This window comes from Cryptotermes secundus, unplaced genomic scaffold, assembly GCF_002891405.2.
Source record: "Cryptotermes secundus unplaced genomic scaffold, Csec_1.0 scaffold986, whole genome shotgun sequence".
NCBI classification, from domain to species: domain Eukaryota; kingdom Metazoa; phylum Arthropoda; class Insecta; order Blattodea; family Kalotermitidae; genus Cryptotermes; species Cryptotermes secundus.
The window spans coordinates 415,724-431,111 of record NW_019735574.1 but is presented as its reverse complement, the minus strand read 5'-3'; the positions used below and the strand labels follow the sequence as shown (position 1 = coordinate 431,111).

The 15,388-nt window shown below is 35.9% G+C and overlaps 1 protein-coding gene across 8 annotated transcripts in view; it reads right to left on the bottom strand.

Moving 5' to 3' along the window:
• LOC111869652 (tensin-1) overlaps nucleotides 1-15,388 on the bottom strand; it is a 354,704-nt gene that overhangs the window by 6,301 nt on the left and 333,015 nt on the right. For 7 of the 8 annotated variants that reach the window (XM_023861317.1, XM_023861323.1, XM_023861320.2 and 4 more), the window contains 6 exons: nucleotides 12,751-12,953; nucleotides 11,517-11,582; nucleotides 6,097-6,301; nucleotides 4,514-4,694; nucleotides 3,533-3,751; nucleotides 2,269-2,418 (listed from right to left, as the gene is read on the bottom strand). In XM_023861317.1, the coding sequence (XP_023717085.1) occupies nucleotides 2,269-2,418; nucleotides 3,533-3,751; nucleotides 4,514-4,694; nucleotides 6,097-6,301; nucleotides 11,517-11,582; nucleotides 12,751-12,953 (1,024 nt within the window). The remainder of the gene's footprint in view (nucleotides 1-2,268; nucleotides 2,419-3,532; nucleotides 3,752-4,513; nucleotides 4,695-6,096; nucleotides 6,302-11,516; nucleotides 11,583-12,750; nucleotides 12,954-15,388) is intronic. The other variant, XM_023861321.1, reaches the window with a different exon arrangement.

Sequence of the window (15,388 nt, the reverse complement as noted above, 5' to 3'; positions counted from 1 at the left end):
GCAGAGCAGAGTAGAATACCCGCCAGTAGGGTGACAGGAGGTAGAACCAATGATGACTGCAGGTTCATTATCCAGTGTAGTACAACCGACGAACGTCGGTAAGAGTGCATATAGATGTATATAGTGACATAGAGAAATAGAATAGAATAGACATGCGTGTGAGTTTACTTTAACCTAGCAATTCCTTAAGTGTTACCCTCTTCCTTGACGACTCCAGGACCTCCCAACACTCCGGCGAATTACGAGTTAAGCCAGGACAGTGACGCAAGCTATGATAAGTTTACTAGATTTCTTGAAAATAACAAGATGGTGGCAGCATACTAAACAGGGTGACAGAGCGGGATATTTCCACGCCCTCTGTCACCTCGGCATAAGAGAGGTGTAGCGGCGGCTTAAGAGAGGTACAGTGGCGGAAGCGGTGGAGGTACCTCCACCCCCCCTTCACGCCATAACAGTGGTGGCAGCGGTGGGATACCTCCACGCCCCCCTGCCACCACGGCGTAAAATGACGTAATGGCTAAAAGCTGGAAGAGCGGCTGTTGTTAGCCAGTGACCAGTAATCACGCAATTGCATGAATGAACATTCAGGCTAACCCCATGCGATGGGTCACAAAATAATACAGCAACTGCTGTAAGCGGTGTTTTATCAAACGCTACCTAGCAATATATACATACATATACACTATAGTTATGTGTAAAACTGTAAATAGTAGGTGTTCACAAGAAACCAGACTCTTTGACAACTGACTGCAGAATGCTGACATGTAAAATTGTACATATAGATGACTTGTGCTACTGATTTTGACAGCACTGACTACACTCGCAAAGGTCAGCAGCAACTGTAGATGACAGATCTGTTCTATCATCAGAGTGCATCCCTCAAACCTGCATCTGTCTCACAGTAACAAACAATCTGGTCTTGGGTCCCAGATGTGGCTTGACACCAAGACACACTGGCCGACTGTCAGTCATAACATAACTCTGACTCTGACTTTGACTTGCATTTACATGATAGACAGACATCAATCCAAACCCTGTGTATAGTAACTAAAATGTGAAAACTGCTATAAGTTGGAGGCATTATCATACAAAATGTTAGGTACACTCCTGACTGATTTCTATACAAACGTACATATACCAAACAGAAAGCTAAATAGAGATTTTGTACAGCCACCATGCTGTTTCTGTATTTACAGAAATGCAATTTACTTTACTGAAAGATGCATACGCCTGAAGGTCTAATATTAAGTGGTGTTGAGTGATACTCCCACCTCGTGAGTTCACAGATATGCCATTCTGGTATTATTGAGGCTAGAAAATTAAGAAGCACAAATATAAGGTGGCCACTATCCACATAGTGAAAAGCACAATAGGCCATTGAAGGTCACAGTGCTAGGGCCAGTTTTATGGCTCACCCCTCATACTCATCCACAGTGAAACTCATCAGACTTAAATATTTTCCCATAACTTTTATGTATATCATAACCTATGTCAATAAGTTACATACACAGAATTTCATTAATTTAGGTTTTCTGAAGAAATTAGTTAACAACAAAATTAAGTTTTATTGTATACATTCACAATTCAACCTTGCTCAATCAGTGATCCACTTGAAAGATAATTCTCACTATAGCAAAGAAGCCCAATGTAAACAGATCTGATATGTTAAAATCTTGGCCAGCACATCAGTTATACTGAAGTTCATTATAATTTCCTCAATACTTCTACTTCGGCCAGGCATAGAAGCCACTTTCATTTACTTTACATTACAACAATTTATTTAAGATTCATCTTAATATTATCTTTTGATATCATTCTTTCCAAGAGATTCTGCCACCGAAATTCTGTATGCAATTCTTAACTTTGCCTTCCAAGCTACATGTCCACCCGTTTTTAACCTCTTTTATTTCAAAATCCTACCAACATTAGATGATCCATAAGTCCTCATTATGTAATGTCCTAAAGTCTCCAAATACTACATCACTCTTAGATACATCAATTTTTCTAGACATTTTGCTTTCATAAACTCCTAATTTATGTCCCCCTAATGGTGTTGAAAATCCAGAAGTGTGTGTGGTTTTATTTTATTTTTAAGTTGGTTACATAATAACGCTGTAAGTATATAAAGCTACTGGTGATATGACTGTTACTCATTTATACAAATAAATCAACAGACAAATACATAATTCCAACTGCCAATCAAATGTCTATACAACCAAGATACACTGGAGGACATATCCCCATGCCTGCAACTTGAATTACACTCACCTGCTCCCTGAGCGAGTAGTAGTTGTGCAGTGCTTATGGTGCTGGAGTTATCTGTTGGCAGTCGAGACCCATCCCCTTCGGGCAAAAGTAATCGACAAGGCAAAGCCATTGGCATCAAGGAGTGCTGATACACTAGGGCTGACAGTGAACCTAACAACAGAGTATTATACCCTCATTACCAAAACAAATTTCTGTAACTAACACGCTTCTAAAACGAATGTACTACTGGGCATACTGAACAATGTTACTTACTGGAAAAGGCATGACAATACTTTCTAAGCACCACAGCCAATGCCTAAATATATATATTTCATTTGTGGTTTAACACCAGTTTCAATAGATCAGATTAGACAGAGCTGAATGGTAGCAGAATGTTCAAGAATATATTGGAAAGGGTGTCCTGATATGTAGAACTATCCTGAGATTTCCGTGGAAGGATTAAGGAAATCTACACAAAAAAATTTAATCATGACAGCAGGTTTCTAGGCTATAGTTTGAACTCTTTAATAACTTCTGAACATGAAGCAGCAGTGCTAACTACTCAGCCGCAGTATTCAGTAGATATTTTATCTACATCATATATTTTTAACTACCTTCACAGTAAGAGTTCAGTGCTGATGCAATGCGGTAAGATCATCTCTACTTCAGTGATTTCCATCTAGGTGTACATTCCTGGCATTTTTCACCATCATGCATTAGGATTTAAATTATATGTGGGGGTACGCGGTAGCATAGTGGTTAAGGTACTATGCTACAAGCTGGAAGGTCGCAGGTTCAAGTCCTGATGAGGTCATTGGATTTTTTTCAATTGACCTAATCCTTCCGGCCGCACTAGGCCCCGGGGTTTACTCAGCCTCTAACAGAAATGAGTACCAGGAATTAATTAATTAATTTTCCTGGGGAGTGAAGCGCGGCCGGCGTGTAAGGCCGACAACCTTACCGCCATCTTTGAGCCGACTGTCAAGGTAATGTGGGATCCTTAATGTCTCACAACCCTATGGGCCTTCACGGCCTGTTACACGGATAGTTTTACTTTTTTATTTATGTATATGCAGCATTACAAAGCAAACAGGGCCAGAGGGCTATCATCATATGAGCAAGATACAGGTTAAGGCTAAGAGAGTCGATCCATGGGAAATGATAACCATGCTAAATGGATATTTTATGGGTTTTATGGGATGTGTTCAATAAGACCATGCACTGACAACCTTCAGATAATATCACATTATACATTCTGTTGTGAAACAACTGTAATAATACATACTGAACACAGGTTCGTTGCTGCATCCTTTAAGCTTGACACCTCGTGATGTTGGTTCAATGAGGAAATGCCGCACTAGTTCGCTAGCTGGATCATTTGTCTTGTTCTGGAGATTAGGAGGAGGTGTAGCTACCTTCAGTGCTAGACCAAATGCACCAGGGAATGAGTTGGAATCTCGCACTACAAATGTTCCTGGTGCTTGATCGCGAAGCATATTGATCGCTGTAAATCAAATTTCAGAAATATGATATGATATTGTGGGCATTACATAAAAAGTCAACACTGTTACTGTCAATTTCCATTTATTAGAAACTAAAGAAAATTGTGAGGTACAGAAAAAGTGATTAAATGAATCAATTTGTATAATTCTGTTGATTTCATACTGTAATACATGCACTTGTATCCTTATCTGTAATATAAAACATCTACATGTACCAAAACATCATGCGCTAATATTAATATTAATGCATGGTGTAAACTGATTTATTGAAGAGAGTATTAACCACTTCCTGTACCTAATATACATTACAGGTTTAGGCATGTAGCATTAACTATGTGTTTCTCAAAATAAAAACTTTAGATTAAAACTACACATGAAGAACGTTTTACAGACTGTATGTTTCTCTAATACTGTACGCTATTTTATAGCATATTCTGAAAAAAGTGATTTCAACTGATATTGCTTTTCTTCTAATCACTTGCTTCCCATGACACTACAGATATTATGGACAAGACTTTGAATAAAGTAATATTTGGAATCCTCTGCAGAAATGTATGAATAAAAATTATACTTTTCACAAAGAATGAACCAAACAATGAAATATCCTTATCAAACATTAAAATACTTGGATGTTACTATGACAGTTTAAAATCTGGATTTCATTTGTTCACAGTCACAATTCCGTGCTAACTGATCAACCAGAAACCAACTAATCTATCAACTGACTTTTAAAACATTCCTTATCAAATGTTTATGTAACTCACCTTCCTCCCGAGAAATTGTCGGCTTGTACCAGAACCGTGATGTATCCCTTACAAATTTTACATGGGCTGGAGAGACCTCTTGGGGTGGTTCACTGTTGGAGTGGAGTGAGGAGCGACGTGAATGACCATAGTATACTGTGGGTGAGGACTGACCTGTGCTCCCATTCTGTAATGCTGCATTCTGCAAATGTAATATAAAACTACACAATTGGTTTGCATTGTTATGTATAAATTTCAAGTTATCCCTGTATTTAATTAAGCAGAATATCATGAAGACATGGGGGGGGGAATGGAGGTTATTTCCACATATACTTAACCCTGCCATTAAACAGAGATAAATGATTGGTTTGTGTCCTAGCCACTCCACTGAGAATAGCGGCGCAAGAGTGTATAACAGAAGGGTTATAATTTTGAGTGTAAACAAGCAATTGTCCAATAAATATATTTGTCTAATCTGAGACCCACATAAATTTCTTGCCATGTTACCTAGGAAACACGCGACAATAATAATGAATTTCAAAACTGAGACAACACAGTAACAGGGTTAAGGAAAAAGGAGTAAGCACTTTCAACAATCTCCTGATCTAACCCTTAAAAACACTATGTCACTTCACTGACTCCAGTTATCATGGCTTACACAAGTAACATAGTACACAAACAATTTTTTTTTTCATTTAAACAAATGATCGAATATATTATCTGGCGCAATTACAACAGAAGTTACAAAAATGTGTCTATATGCTTTGATATGTCAGTTTGTCTGTGCATAACTCAAAAACTGATCTATGGATTACCAAAAAATTTGTATCAGGAGTTTTACTCAAATTTGCCAGTACATTCCAATTTTCATTAAAACCAGACAACAGTAATGGACACAGTAATGGACACTTTACATGAAGACCTGCATCAAAAGCATAACTTGCTAATTATTTATTGGAGAGACAAATTTTAATAAATGCTGTAGAGAAATATGAAATATACCATTGATGTCCAATACATTTTTGGTGTTAAGCTGGTTTTCAAGTTAGAGGAAAGGGATCTTTATGATGTGTTGGCTCAAAATTCAACAACAGTTGGACTGATTTATATTAAATTTTATACTGGAGGTCACTGCTTGCCTGTCCCATCTGTTTCATGCTATTTATAAGAAAGCATCAAAATGTTGGCATTCATGAATTTAAAATCTAAAAGCATTAAGTAAACATGCCAGAACTGTTACACTATACATACTTTTCCTAACTTACTGTACAAGTAAATGCCTTTCCTGCATTATTACCAAGACAATCTACTATAAACTAATTACAAAGATTTCAATCACCAAGTTCATCACTGAAACACTTCCTCTCGGGAATATAACATGCAACTTTAACAATAGCCTATGGAAAACATTTCTTTGAATTACACATATGCATGTGACATAGCACTTCCCAAAACACACTAATGAGCAAACTGCTGTATATTTCTATCTGTATTTGTCTTGTCTATATATATATATATATATAGGTATGTGTGTGTGTGTGTGTGTGTGTATAAAAGATAGATACAAATACATACAAAGTTTCACTCTCTAATCTTAATCTTACCTTGGGGCTCTGTTGAATGTAAGATCCATCAGACAAACTGACAGATGATTGAGATGTAATCGGGAATCCTGTTGCTGCACTGACACCAGTAACCCCACGGCCATTACTGCTGCCACCACTAGAAGTACTGGTGATGCTGATATTTTGATGTGGCACTGTGTTTGGAGGGGGCAGATCTGACACTGGAGAAGGAGAACGGTCCTTGCTGTGAAACAATAAAAGTATGAAAACAATTTCACACTAAGTTTTCACCAATACTGAATTAACAAAACTACTTAGTGTCTCCTGCAGTTAGGCTGCCTATACAGAAATTGCTTACAACTTGCAGTAGCTGTAGAAAATGATCAGTCATGGGGCTCTTCACTTTATAAGAATGACATACTGATAGAAAACCTATGCCACGGCTTAAACATGGGACCTTACAGACTTGAAGCAGGGTGATAAGTCACTGAACAGCAGTGTTTGATAATTGCATAGGTACAGACAATTACTACTCGTAGTTTATTCAATTCATTTTGTGCCTCAAAGTTAAATATCTCCAATTTTGGCCAACTTATATTAATACAAAATTCCTTAAAAAGAGATATATTAAAATTATAACATGATTAATTCAGCCACCTCAACTACACACATAAAAATGTAACTATTCTATCTGCATTTTGCTGGTGTTCCTGTTTCTACCACAAACGAACTGAGAATATTCAAAGACCAACTACCAATAGAACCTCCGTCGAGTGTAACAATATATATTCTTGTCACTATTTCCTCACATTTGCCTTACATGTTTCGGCTCACAAAGAGCCATCATCAGAGGCATCCACAACAAAAATATGGAAACACTTGCACTGCTCAACAATCACAATATACAGTTTTTTGTGGAAGATGTTACACGTATCGGAGCGTAAAACACAACAACATCTAGTACCCCGAGTGCGGGTATCCCACTTGCATTTAAAAAATCGCCCACAAAGCGGGTCGTTAATGTTAAAATTAAAGTTAAAACCGTCCAAGTAGAATATTCAGGTTCCTCTTAGTGGATTGTCCCAATGGGGGAGGCGTCAGCACGAGGTTGCGTGGGCTTGTGGTCGGCTGTGTCCGACGCGTAGTGTATTGTGTAGTGCACTACACAATACACTACGCGTCGGACACAGCCGACCACAAGCCCACGCAACCTCGTGCTGACGCCTCCCCCATTGGGACAATCCACTAAGAGGAACCTGAATATTCTACTTGGACGGTTTTAACTTTAATTTTAACATTAACGACCCGCTTTGTGGGTGATTTTTTAAATTGCAAGTGGGATACCCGCACTCGGGGTACTAGATGTTGTTGTGTTTTACGCTCCGATACGTGTAACATCTTCCACAAAAAACTGTATATTGTGATTGTTGAGCAGTGCAAGTGTTTCCATATTTTTGTTGTGGATGCCTCTGATGATGGCTCTTTGTGAGCCGAAACATGTAAGGCAAATGTGAGGAAATGGTGACAAGAATATATATTGTTACACTCGACGGAGGTTCTATTGATAGTTGGTGATTGATAGTGTAACGGACCAAAATGAAACAATTCAAAATATTCAAAGACATTTTGATATTATGAAATTGTGTGTATTGTGTATTATTACAAGTCTGTATGACACCTGAGGGTGTTAAGGTAATGTGGAAGAATTGCTCAGTAATTTCTGGATACAGTTTGAATCCTCATTCCCAATTACTCTAGTTACTCAAGTAAACTTTACTTCTGTGATATTTATGATTAAATTTTGTGATAACAACATTTCATTAATTCATGTATACTTTAATATACTCTGATCTTTCATGCTTGGATATTGTAATGAAAAATATTTCCCTACGAATAAGATTCAGTCAGAATAATCTTCTTAGATGCCACATGCTTAGGTCATGCATGCAATTTACTACATGCACTAAACATTCCACTGTGAATTTAATTAATTTCTATTTCAAGGTCAAAAGTGTGGTATATTTGATTGTTGATATTTTATTTTGTCCTTTCCTTTGATAATTGAATCTAATGTCATGTGTTACCAATTACAATGCTGAGTGCTTAGCCTGATGGTTATGGTGTTTTATAAAAACATGTGGTAACAGATTATTCTGTGTAATCCCGGTTGCCAATGATAGGGAACTGTATGTTTAACTGTTTTGCATTTTTACTAGGTGACTCAAGGTATGATGACCAGACACTAATAAACTATGATTCCAGCACTTGAATGTTATTCTTTCTTTAAACTGTTAACTACTATACACTGTGATACTGATCAGGGAACCACCAATATTCCAGGTGAAGAACAGGTACATCTGCTAGTCTGAAAATACTATGAAATATCAAACTGAAGGTTTAATTATCTTGTTACAAGAACCTGCCACTGAGCTCTATCCTGAGTCCACAGTATAGTTTTTGGGATCCGTTCTAATACTGTAATGGATTTCATCAATGTACTGAAAGGCAACAGCTCTGTAAATACGGTCCAACACGCAACAACAGATAAGGCCATTTTCTCTTTGTCATCCACACTACGACCAGTGCTGCTAAGGGACACATCAACATGCAGTCTGACACAAGACATGTGTTTTCTGTGTGGTCTGCACCACAGAACAACAGAGGGGCTGTGTTTTTTGTGTGTAGTCCGTGCCAAGCGGATATGAGAAATACGGGAATGTGAATGACTTCACTGGAGTTCTGAAGTTCCGAGAGAACAGCAGTGTGGCCAGAAGAAGAATCTGAAGACTAGTGTGACGTTATATGTGCTACAACTTTCAATGAATGCATCCTGTTGTGTATCATATATTATTTCTTACTGAAAACCATCAAAGCACAACATCAGTAACACTTGTAAGCAGTTCTAGAAGATACCTTTGCTACATGTTTCGGCCTTCAATACGGTCATCATCAGGCAAATACATTAAACCTTTTGTTATTGAATTGCATGTTAACTTCTAAGTATATACAACAGTATAAAATGATACGAGTGAATACAAATGTAAATTACAATAAAAGTTAAAATCTTAAATGATCAGTTACATAGTCAAAGGTATAGTTAAAAACTGTATATGTGATGGTACTTGGAGGTTGGTAGTTGCAATCGTAATACATGTAATACTTATACGGACATATTATATACATAATAGCTGATATGGTGTTCTGAGGTCCGTTGTTATGATGTATGTTATTGCTTAATATTTTATACTATTTGATGGGCAACTCTGTTGTGTAAATGTCTGATTTGATGGAGAGAGAGATTACATAGTTTAGCACTGTGACTTATATTTAACATGCAATTCAATAACAAAAGGTTTAATGTATTTGCCTGATGATGGCCTTACTGAAGGCCGAAACATGTAGAAAAGATATCTTCTAGAACTGCTTACAAGTGTTACTGATGTTGTGTTGTGACAGTTTTCAGTAAGAAATAAAAAAAAAAATACATGTGCTATAGTTACAGTAATCTAGGGAGTGTAAGAACTAATTATAGTTACGACTAGTGAAGATCCAATAAACCGATTCACCAATCCAAACCTGCTATTTAGTCACTGATACACATGACAATATTATCCTGTCTACATCTAGAACTTGTAAAGCATCTCTTTACTTCAAGTTTTGACTAAAATTTTGTGCACATTTCTAATTTATCTTCTGCTTGCTACATGCCCCCCACTGTCCCATCCTCCTTGATTTTATCACTCTAACATAACATCCAAATTATGTTGTACTCATATAGTATCCAAAAGTGTTGGAATAAGTGACTTCACAAGGAGACCATGGATAGTGGAGGGATACAAATATAGTGAGGATATAAATGTTTGTTAGACAAATTTAAAACACAAATCACATGCTCTTTGTATGATATTAGAGGCATGTCACAACATAAAGTTACGTTCAGATCAAACTGTTATTCTTTGCACAATGAGTACAGTTGTTCTATTGCGGGTATTATGAGATAATATGTTCATCTCTTCCTTTTGGGCTGATATTTTAAAACCCTTCTGGTGTCCAATCAGAGCTCGTACTTCTAAAGTTTTCTTGCCAACTCTTCTATAGTACTGCATAAAAAAGCTCTTACTATTAATTCTAGAACTGCTTCTTTTACAATCAACCAAACTGGCTGTCCAATAGCCTAGCATTCCCCATGCAGTTAATCTATACCACAGTATTTACATGGAATCTCTGAAAAGAAGTCCTATAACATAACAGCATTGCCTTGCACGAGATTCAAACCTACAACTCTGTAAATCATTGTTATTAATATATGACATGAATGTCATAGCAGCTGAAATAACTCAGTGATATTACCCTTCTACATTTCAATACCACACATGACAAACTGTCTTGTTCAGAAACCACAAACATGTTTATGTGAACAACGATTTTAACCTTATCATCCAGAAACAGGAAAATTTAAATCACCTGGCCCTAAAAATGGGCTGGCAGCCAGATCTTAATTTAGGGAGCTGGTTAATGAAATTATAGTTTGGTTTAGTATGTTATAGTTATAGTATATATGTATAGTTATGTTTAGTATTTCAATGCAGATCACTAATTTCACTTATGAAATAGTAAAATCATAATAATTAATGCTTTAAGTACTTAAAAATATACTAATATTCTTGTTTCAAAAATTACATTCAATAGTCCTAAATCATTTTTATTTGTGTAATATTATATGCTCTGAGTTAAGTGTCTGAGATGTATGTTACATTCAGGAAATATGATTTGAAAGATACTAAATCATATGAGGATATACATGTATATACCACCTTCTTAAGTTAAATCTGCCACTGGAAAACTATAATTTATAGATGGTGAACCTCTATTAAGACTGACTAGAATTATGATCTTCTGGAATGTGATGATGTGTAACTTGATAAGTATGAATGTTCCTGAGGAGCTTTCCACCTCCATCATCAGCAAATAAGAGTCTATCCCACAACATTATTGGATGTCTGACAAATCTAACTGAAACTTAAGTCCCTGCATTATGATTAAATTATCACAAATCAATACTTGAAACATTATCACTTTTAAACACAAATGCATTTACAATATCAAAATAGATAAAACAAGACAAAGATACAGTGCTTAATGACAGTTCGTCTGTGCTGATACAAATAGTTTACATTTATCACATAACCATGCAATTATGAAAAATATACCAAGACTGCATGCATCTTTAAAGAAACAAACTATGAATCTGAAATATAACATGAGCTCTTTACCGTTAGCAGGAAAATTAATTTTTCTGTGTCTGCAACACGTATAAATAGATTGAGTAATGAAAGTGCATGGCTTTTCAGAAAATTACAGAATGATAACAATTCCACTAGCTAACAAACAAATTAAAAACGTGCCAAATGTCTGAGGTGCATTGCAATGTTGCCAACATGCATCTATATACAACCTACCTAGAAATAGAAGAGTTGGAAGGCCACTTTCGCAGATTTTTAAACGACCCCGAATTACTCAAACGTCTACAATGACCAAAAATGTGGAAAATCAGACAAAAAGAAAAGATCTAAAGATACTAAAATTAAAAGGAATACAGGTGAGCAAATGTAATTTTAGCCAGGTACATGAAAACTGAGGTATACAGTGCAGTTATTTCATAGTCACCATGGTATTATACTGCAAGGAGATGAGTGCTATTTGCCTACCAGTGCTACATGAACATTGCAATTATGAAGTTCAGAACAATATATCTCTTGCTTACAACACTAAAATAAAGAACTGTGTACATCAAAAACAAGAAACAGGCAAGTGAAGAAACTTATAACAGAAAGTGATATTGAAAAGAGAACAGTTAAATATGGCACATTTTTAAGCACAAAATGTATATAACTGCTTTGTCTGTAATTATTTACAAATGTCTGAAATTTCATATTACATTCACAATGCATGCTAGGAAATTGGTTTATATTTTAAAGTCTAGTCAAAAGAAATTATCTTTCGATAAATATTTTTATTGCTGGTGGGGTGGGACTAAGTCCCTTGTACTGCGGCCACTTCTGGCCTATTGTACCAGCCCAAGATGATAGGTGAGGGTGATTGTGGAGCAATCGGTGGAATGAAGATTGGCAGGGGAAACAGAAGTACTCAGAGAAAACCTGCTCCAGCGCCAATTTGTCCACCACAAATTCCACTTGACCAGACCCGGGATCGAACCCGGGCCGCCGCGGTGGGAAGCCACCGACTAACCGCTTGAGCTGTGACATTCTCAAAGAACCTGCTGCCTCCATTTTCAGGAAATGTGTAAATGCTGAAGATAGATACACCAATGATGGCAGTTGTATGCTTCCAAAACAGTCTAATTTGTACATAAACTGTTAAGGAAACCTCAATTGTTACAAACAACAGGATGCTATGTGAAGCTATTCAAATCAGAACAGAAAGCTGTGACCATATATATATATATATATATATATGACATGATATTCACATGCACCAAATACTCAAATATCTGCCCACTTAGAGAAAAAATTATAATAAAAAATCTCAAAATTTTACTTTCACCTGAATGTAATTCAGACAAATTACCAATATCACATAACAGCACAAGAAATTTCTTTCAGAAAATGGAGAACATTTAACTGTGCACTGTGTACAATTTGCTGACACTTCATTGTAACTGTTGAGACTTACCGCTGTGTTGTAGGACTCTTGGGAGGCAGCCCAGTGGAGGATGCTGGAGGGTCAAACTGCTGTGAGCTGCTGTTCACATATGGTGTGCGAGGATGTACTGGAAATGCTGGAGTTTGTGGTCGCGGGCTGCTTGACTGTGGAGGACTCCCAGTTTCATCGCTGACTGATGTTGTCCGCCATGATGAGAAGCTTTCCTCTCTCAACTGATCATATAAGAAATATTACTGTTTCAAAAACAACATTCGTAGGCTACATTAATTAAGACTTATTCCATAAATGATGCTTTACTTCNTAACTTCAGTGCTAAAGAATTTTCTGTGCCTCTCCTATAATAAATATTTAACAGATAAATACATACAGCTGAGATCATTTGGTCATATTTTAAGTATTAATTTGATGTCTATTAACAGATGGTCTTAATTTTCTGCAGTGTGCAACTACAAATTTTGTATCTGTCAATTTATCTGATTTTGTGCCCAGAAAAGAAAAGGTGTGAGATATATTCATCCAAATTAATCAATACAAATCATCAATCGATCAATCGATCGATCAATCAGTATGTCCTACTCCATTTCATGTCCAATTTATTTTATACTATGGCATGTAAAGCAACATTAATGAATTTACAAGTGTACTGTTATTGTTAGTACTGTAATTTATTTCAGTCATTTTACAAATTTCATCATTAAGATGAAGATTACCTGTGTATGTGTATGATATTTTGTCAGAAATGCTTGAGATTTGTTTTCAGAAAGTGTTAGGCTAGGTTCTCTGCTGCAGCATCAAGTATCCTGAGGGTTTTCATGGTTTTCCTCTCTTCCTCCATGAAAATTCCAGAAAGGATATGATGCTTCTTTCCAAAATCCTTTCAATTCATTATTCACCAATCATCATACCATTTGATGTTATATAGTCTGAGGTACTAACAGTGTCATAAAATTACCCATGGTCTTCTGAGATGTGATGCAGTAATTTGGCACACAGGTATAAGATAAGAGATGACTAAATAAAACTTTGTGTTAGTATTACATCTGATTCTTTAATTAATATTAAAATCTGATTTATGTTTATTAACTTCAGAGAAAGTTTTAGAGACCCTTAGCTGGACATACATGGCTAAATAATAACAGAAAATACTGACATAAGTAAAAAGCTTTTAAATTAAATAATGTATTAACGAAAAAATAATAAATTAATTAACTCAATGTGGCAAGTAGAACTCTTGAGTTATTCATCCTCCCACAAAATAAAAACAAAACCCTGAAACTGTAACCTGATGACTGGAATATTTTTCTCCAGGCACCATTCATGTGCCTGTTTGGTCACATAATGCATACAGATTCTTTATAGAAGACATTAACAAAGTAAAACTGTCTGTATGGGGCTCAGCAATAAATCATACTGAAATAAAAATAACTTAAAATAAATTTCAATGGGAAGTAAAGTTTTGACACAAACATATTCACATGCATATATCGGTATTAATATGGTATCTCCATATATAAATAAAGGTTCAAATCATGATGAAGCAGGGAAATTTAAAATGGAGACATATTAGTGATCTATATAATAAATGAGCACAAATATGATTTGAAAGCAATAACATGAAGACTTTCACAACACTATAAGAATGAGGTACATATCAAGCTTTACCAGTCACTGGCTATTCTTCCAAATTTACATTTTCATGTTTCACATACATAAATTAATGTAAGAACATACTGTTGTTTTGCTGATTCATGTTTGTGTAATGATATATGATATAAACTCTGTCCTAAGTGCAACAATTTATTGTAGGTCTTTCGTCTTGCTTTCTTCTACATTACATGTTTTGGCCGCAAACGGCCATCATCAGGAGTATACACTCACGTAGCTGTTACACTGCACTTAGTTTAAAATGTCTTCCCAATTGTTCCCTTTGTCGTTGCTAACAGAATCTACTTCGCTGATATTTGTCTGATTCGTAGATTATCTTTGTTACCTACACATGTCAATTTTGACTTTCATGAACTGGCAATTTTAAAGTCTTCAGTTCACAATTTTAAAAAAATTCCTTTAATTTTTTTTCCAAATTTTAGAATTTAAAATACTCAGGGTTACTCGCCCTATGTCTATAGTGCTGCAGCGGCTACTTCTTGTTTTCAGCACTGTACAGGTGTTACTCTGTGTAGGCTCCCTGTGTGCGTGCCACTGCTTATCTTTACTACGTGTGTAATGATATGTTATCTGATGGATACATTGTGTTCATTTTATAGTTAGACAATTTACGATGTGGATTATAAAGCACTGTATCACAATGAATGCAAAGACAAAAGCTGATCATATGTCAATAATGGTATACTACTAGAAATGTAATTCATAGTGAGCTGAATATCTGTTCTGATACCATAATGGAGCTTTGTAGCCACAGACTGTTTAGGTATATTATATGTGCATACCATTCAAGAAATTGTAAGCACAGACCGTTCAAGACAAGAGTTTAAGCATAGAATGTCTGAGATAATTGCACAGACTCTTTGAGATATATTACTATTTCATGAATTTAACTGTTGAAGTCAAAGTCATATTGCAACTGACAATTCACATTAGAACAATATTAGTCATACTTAGGTGCTGTAATTAAGCTAATTGTTTTTAT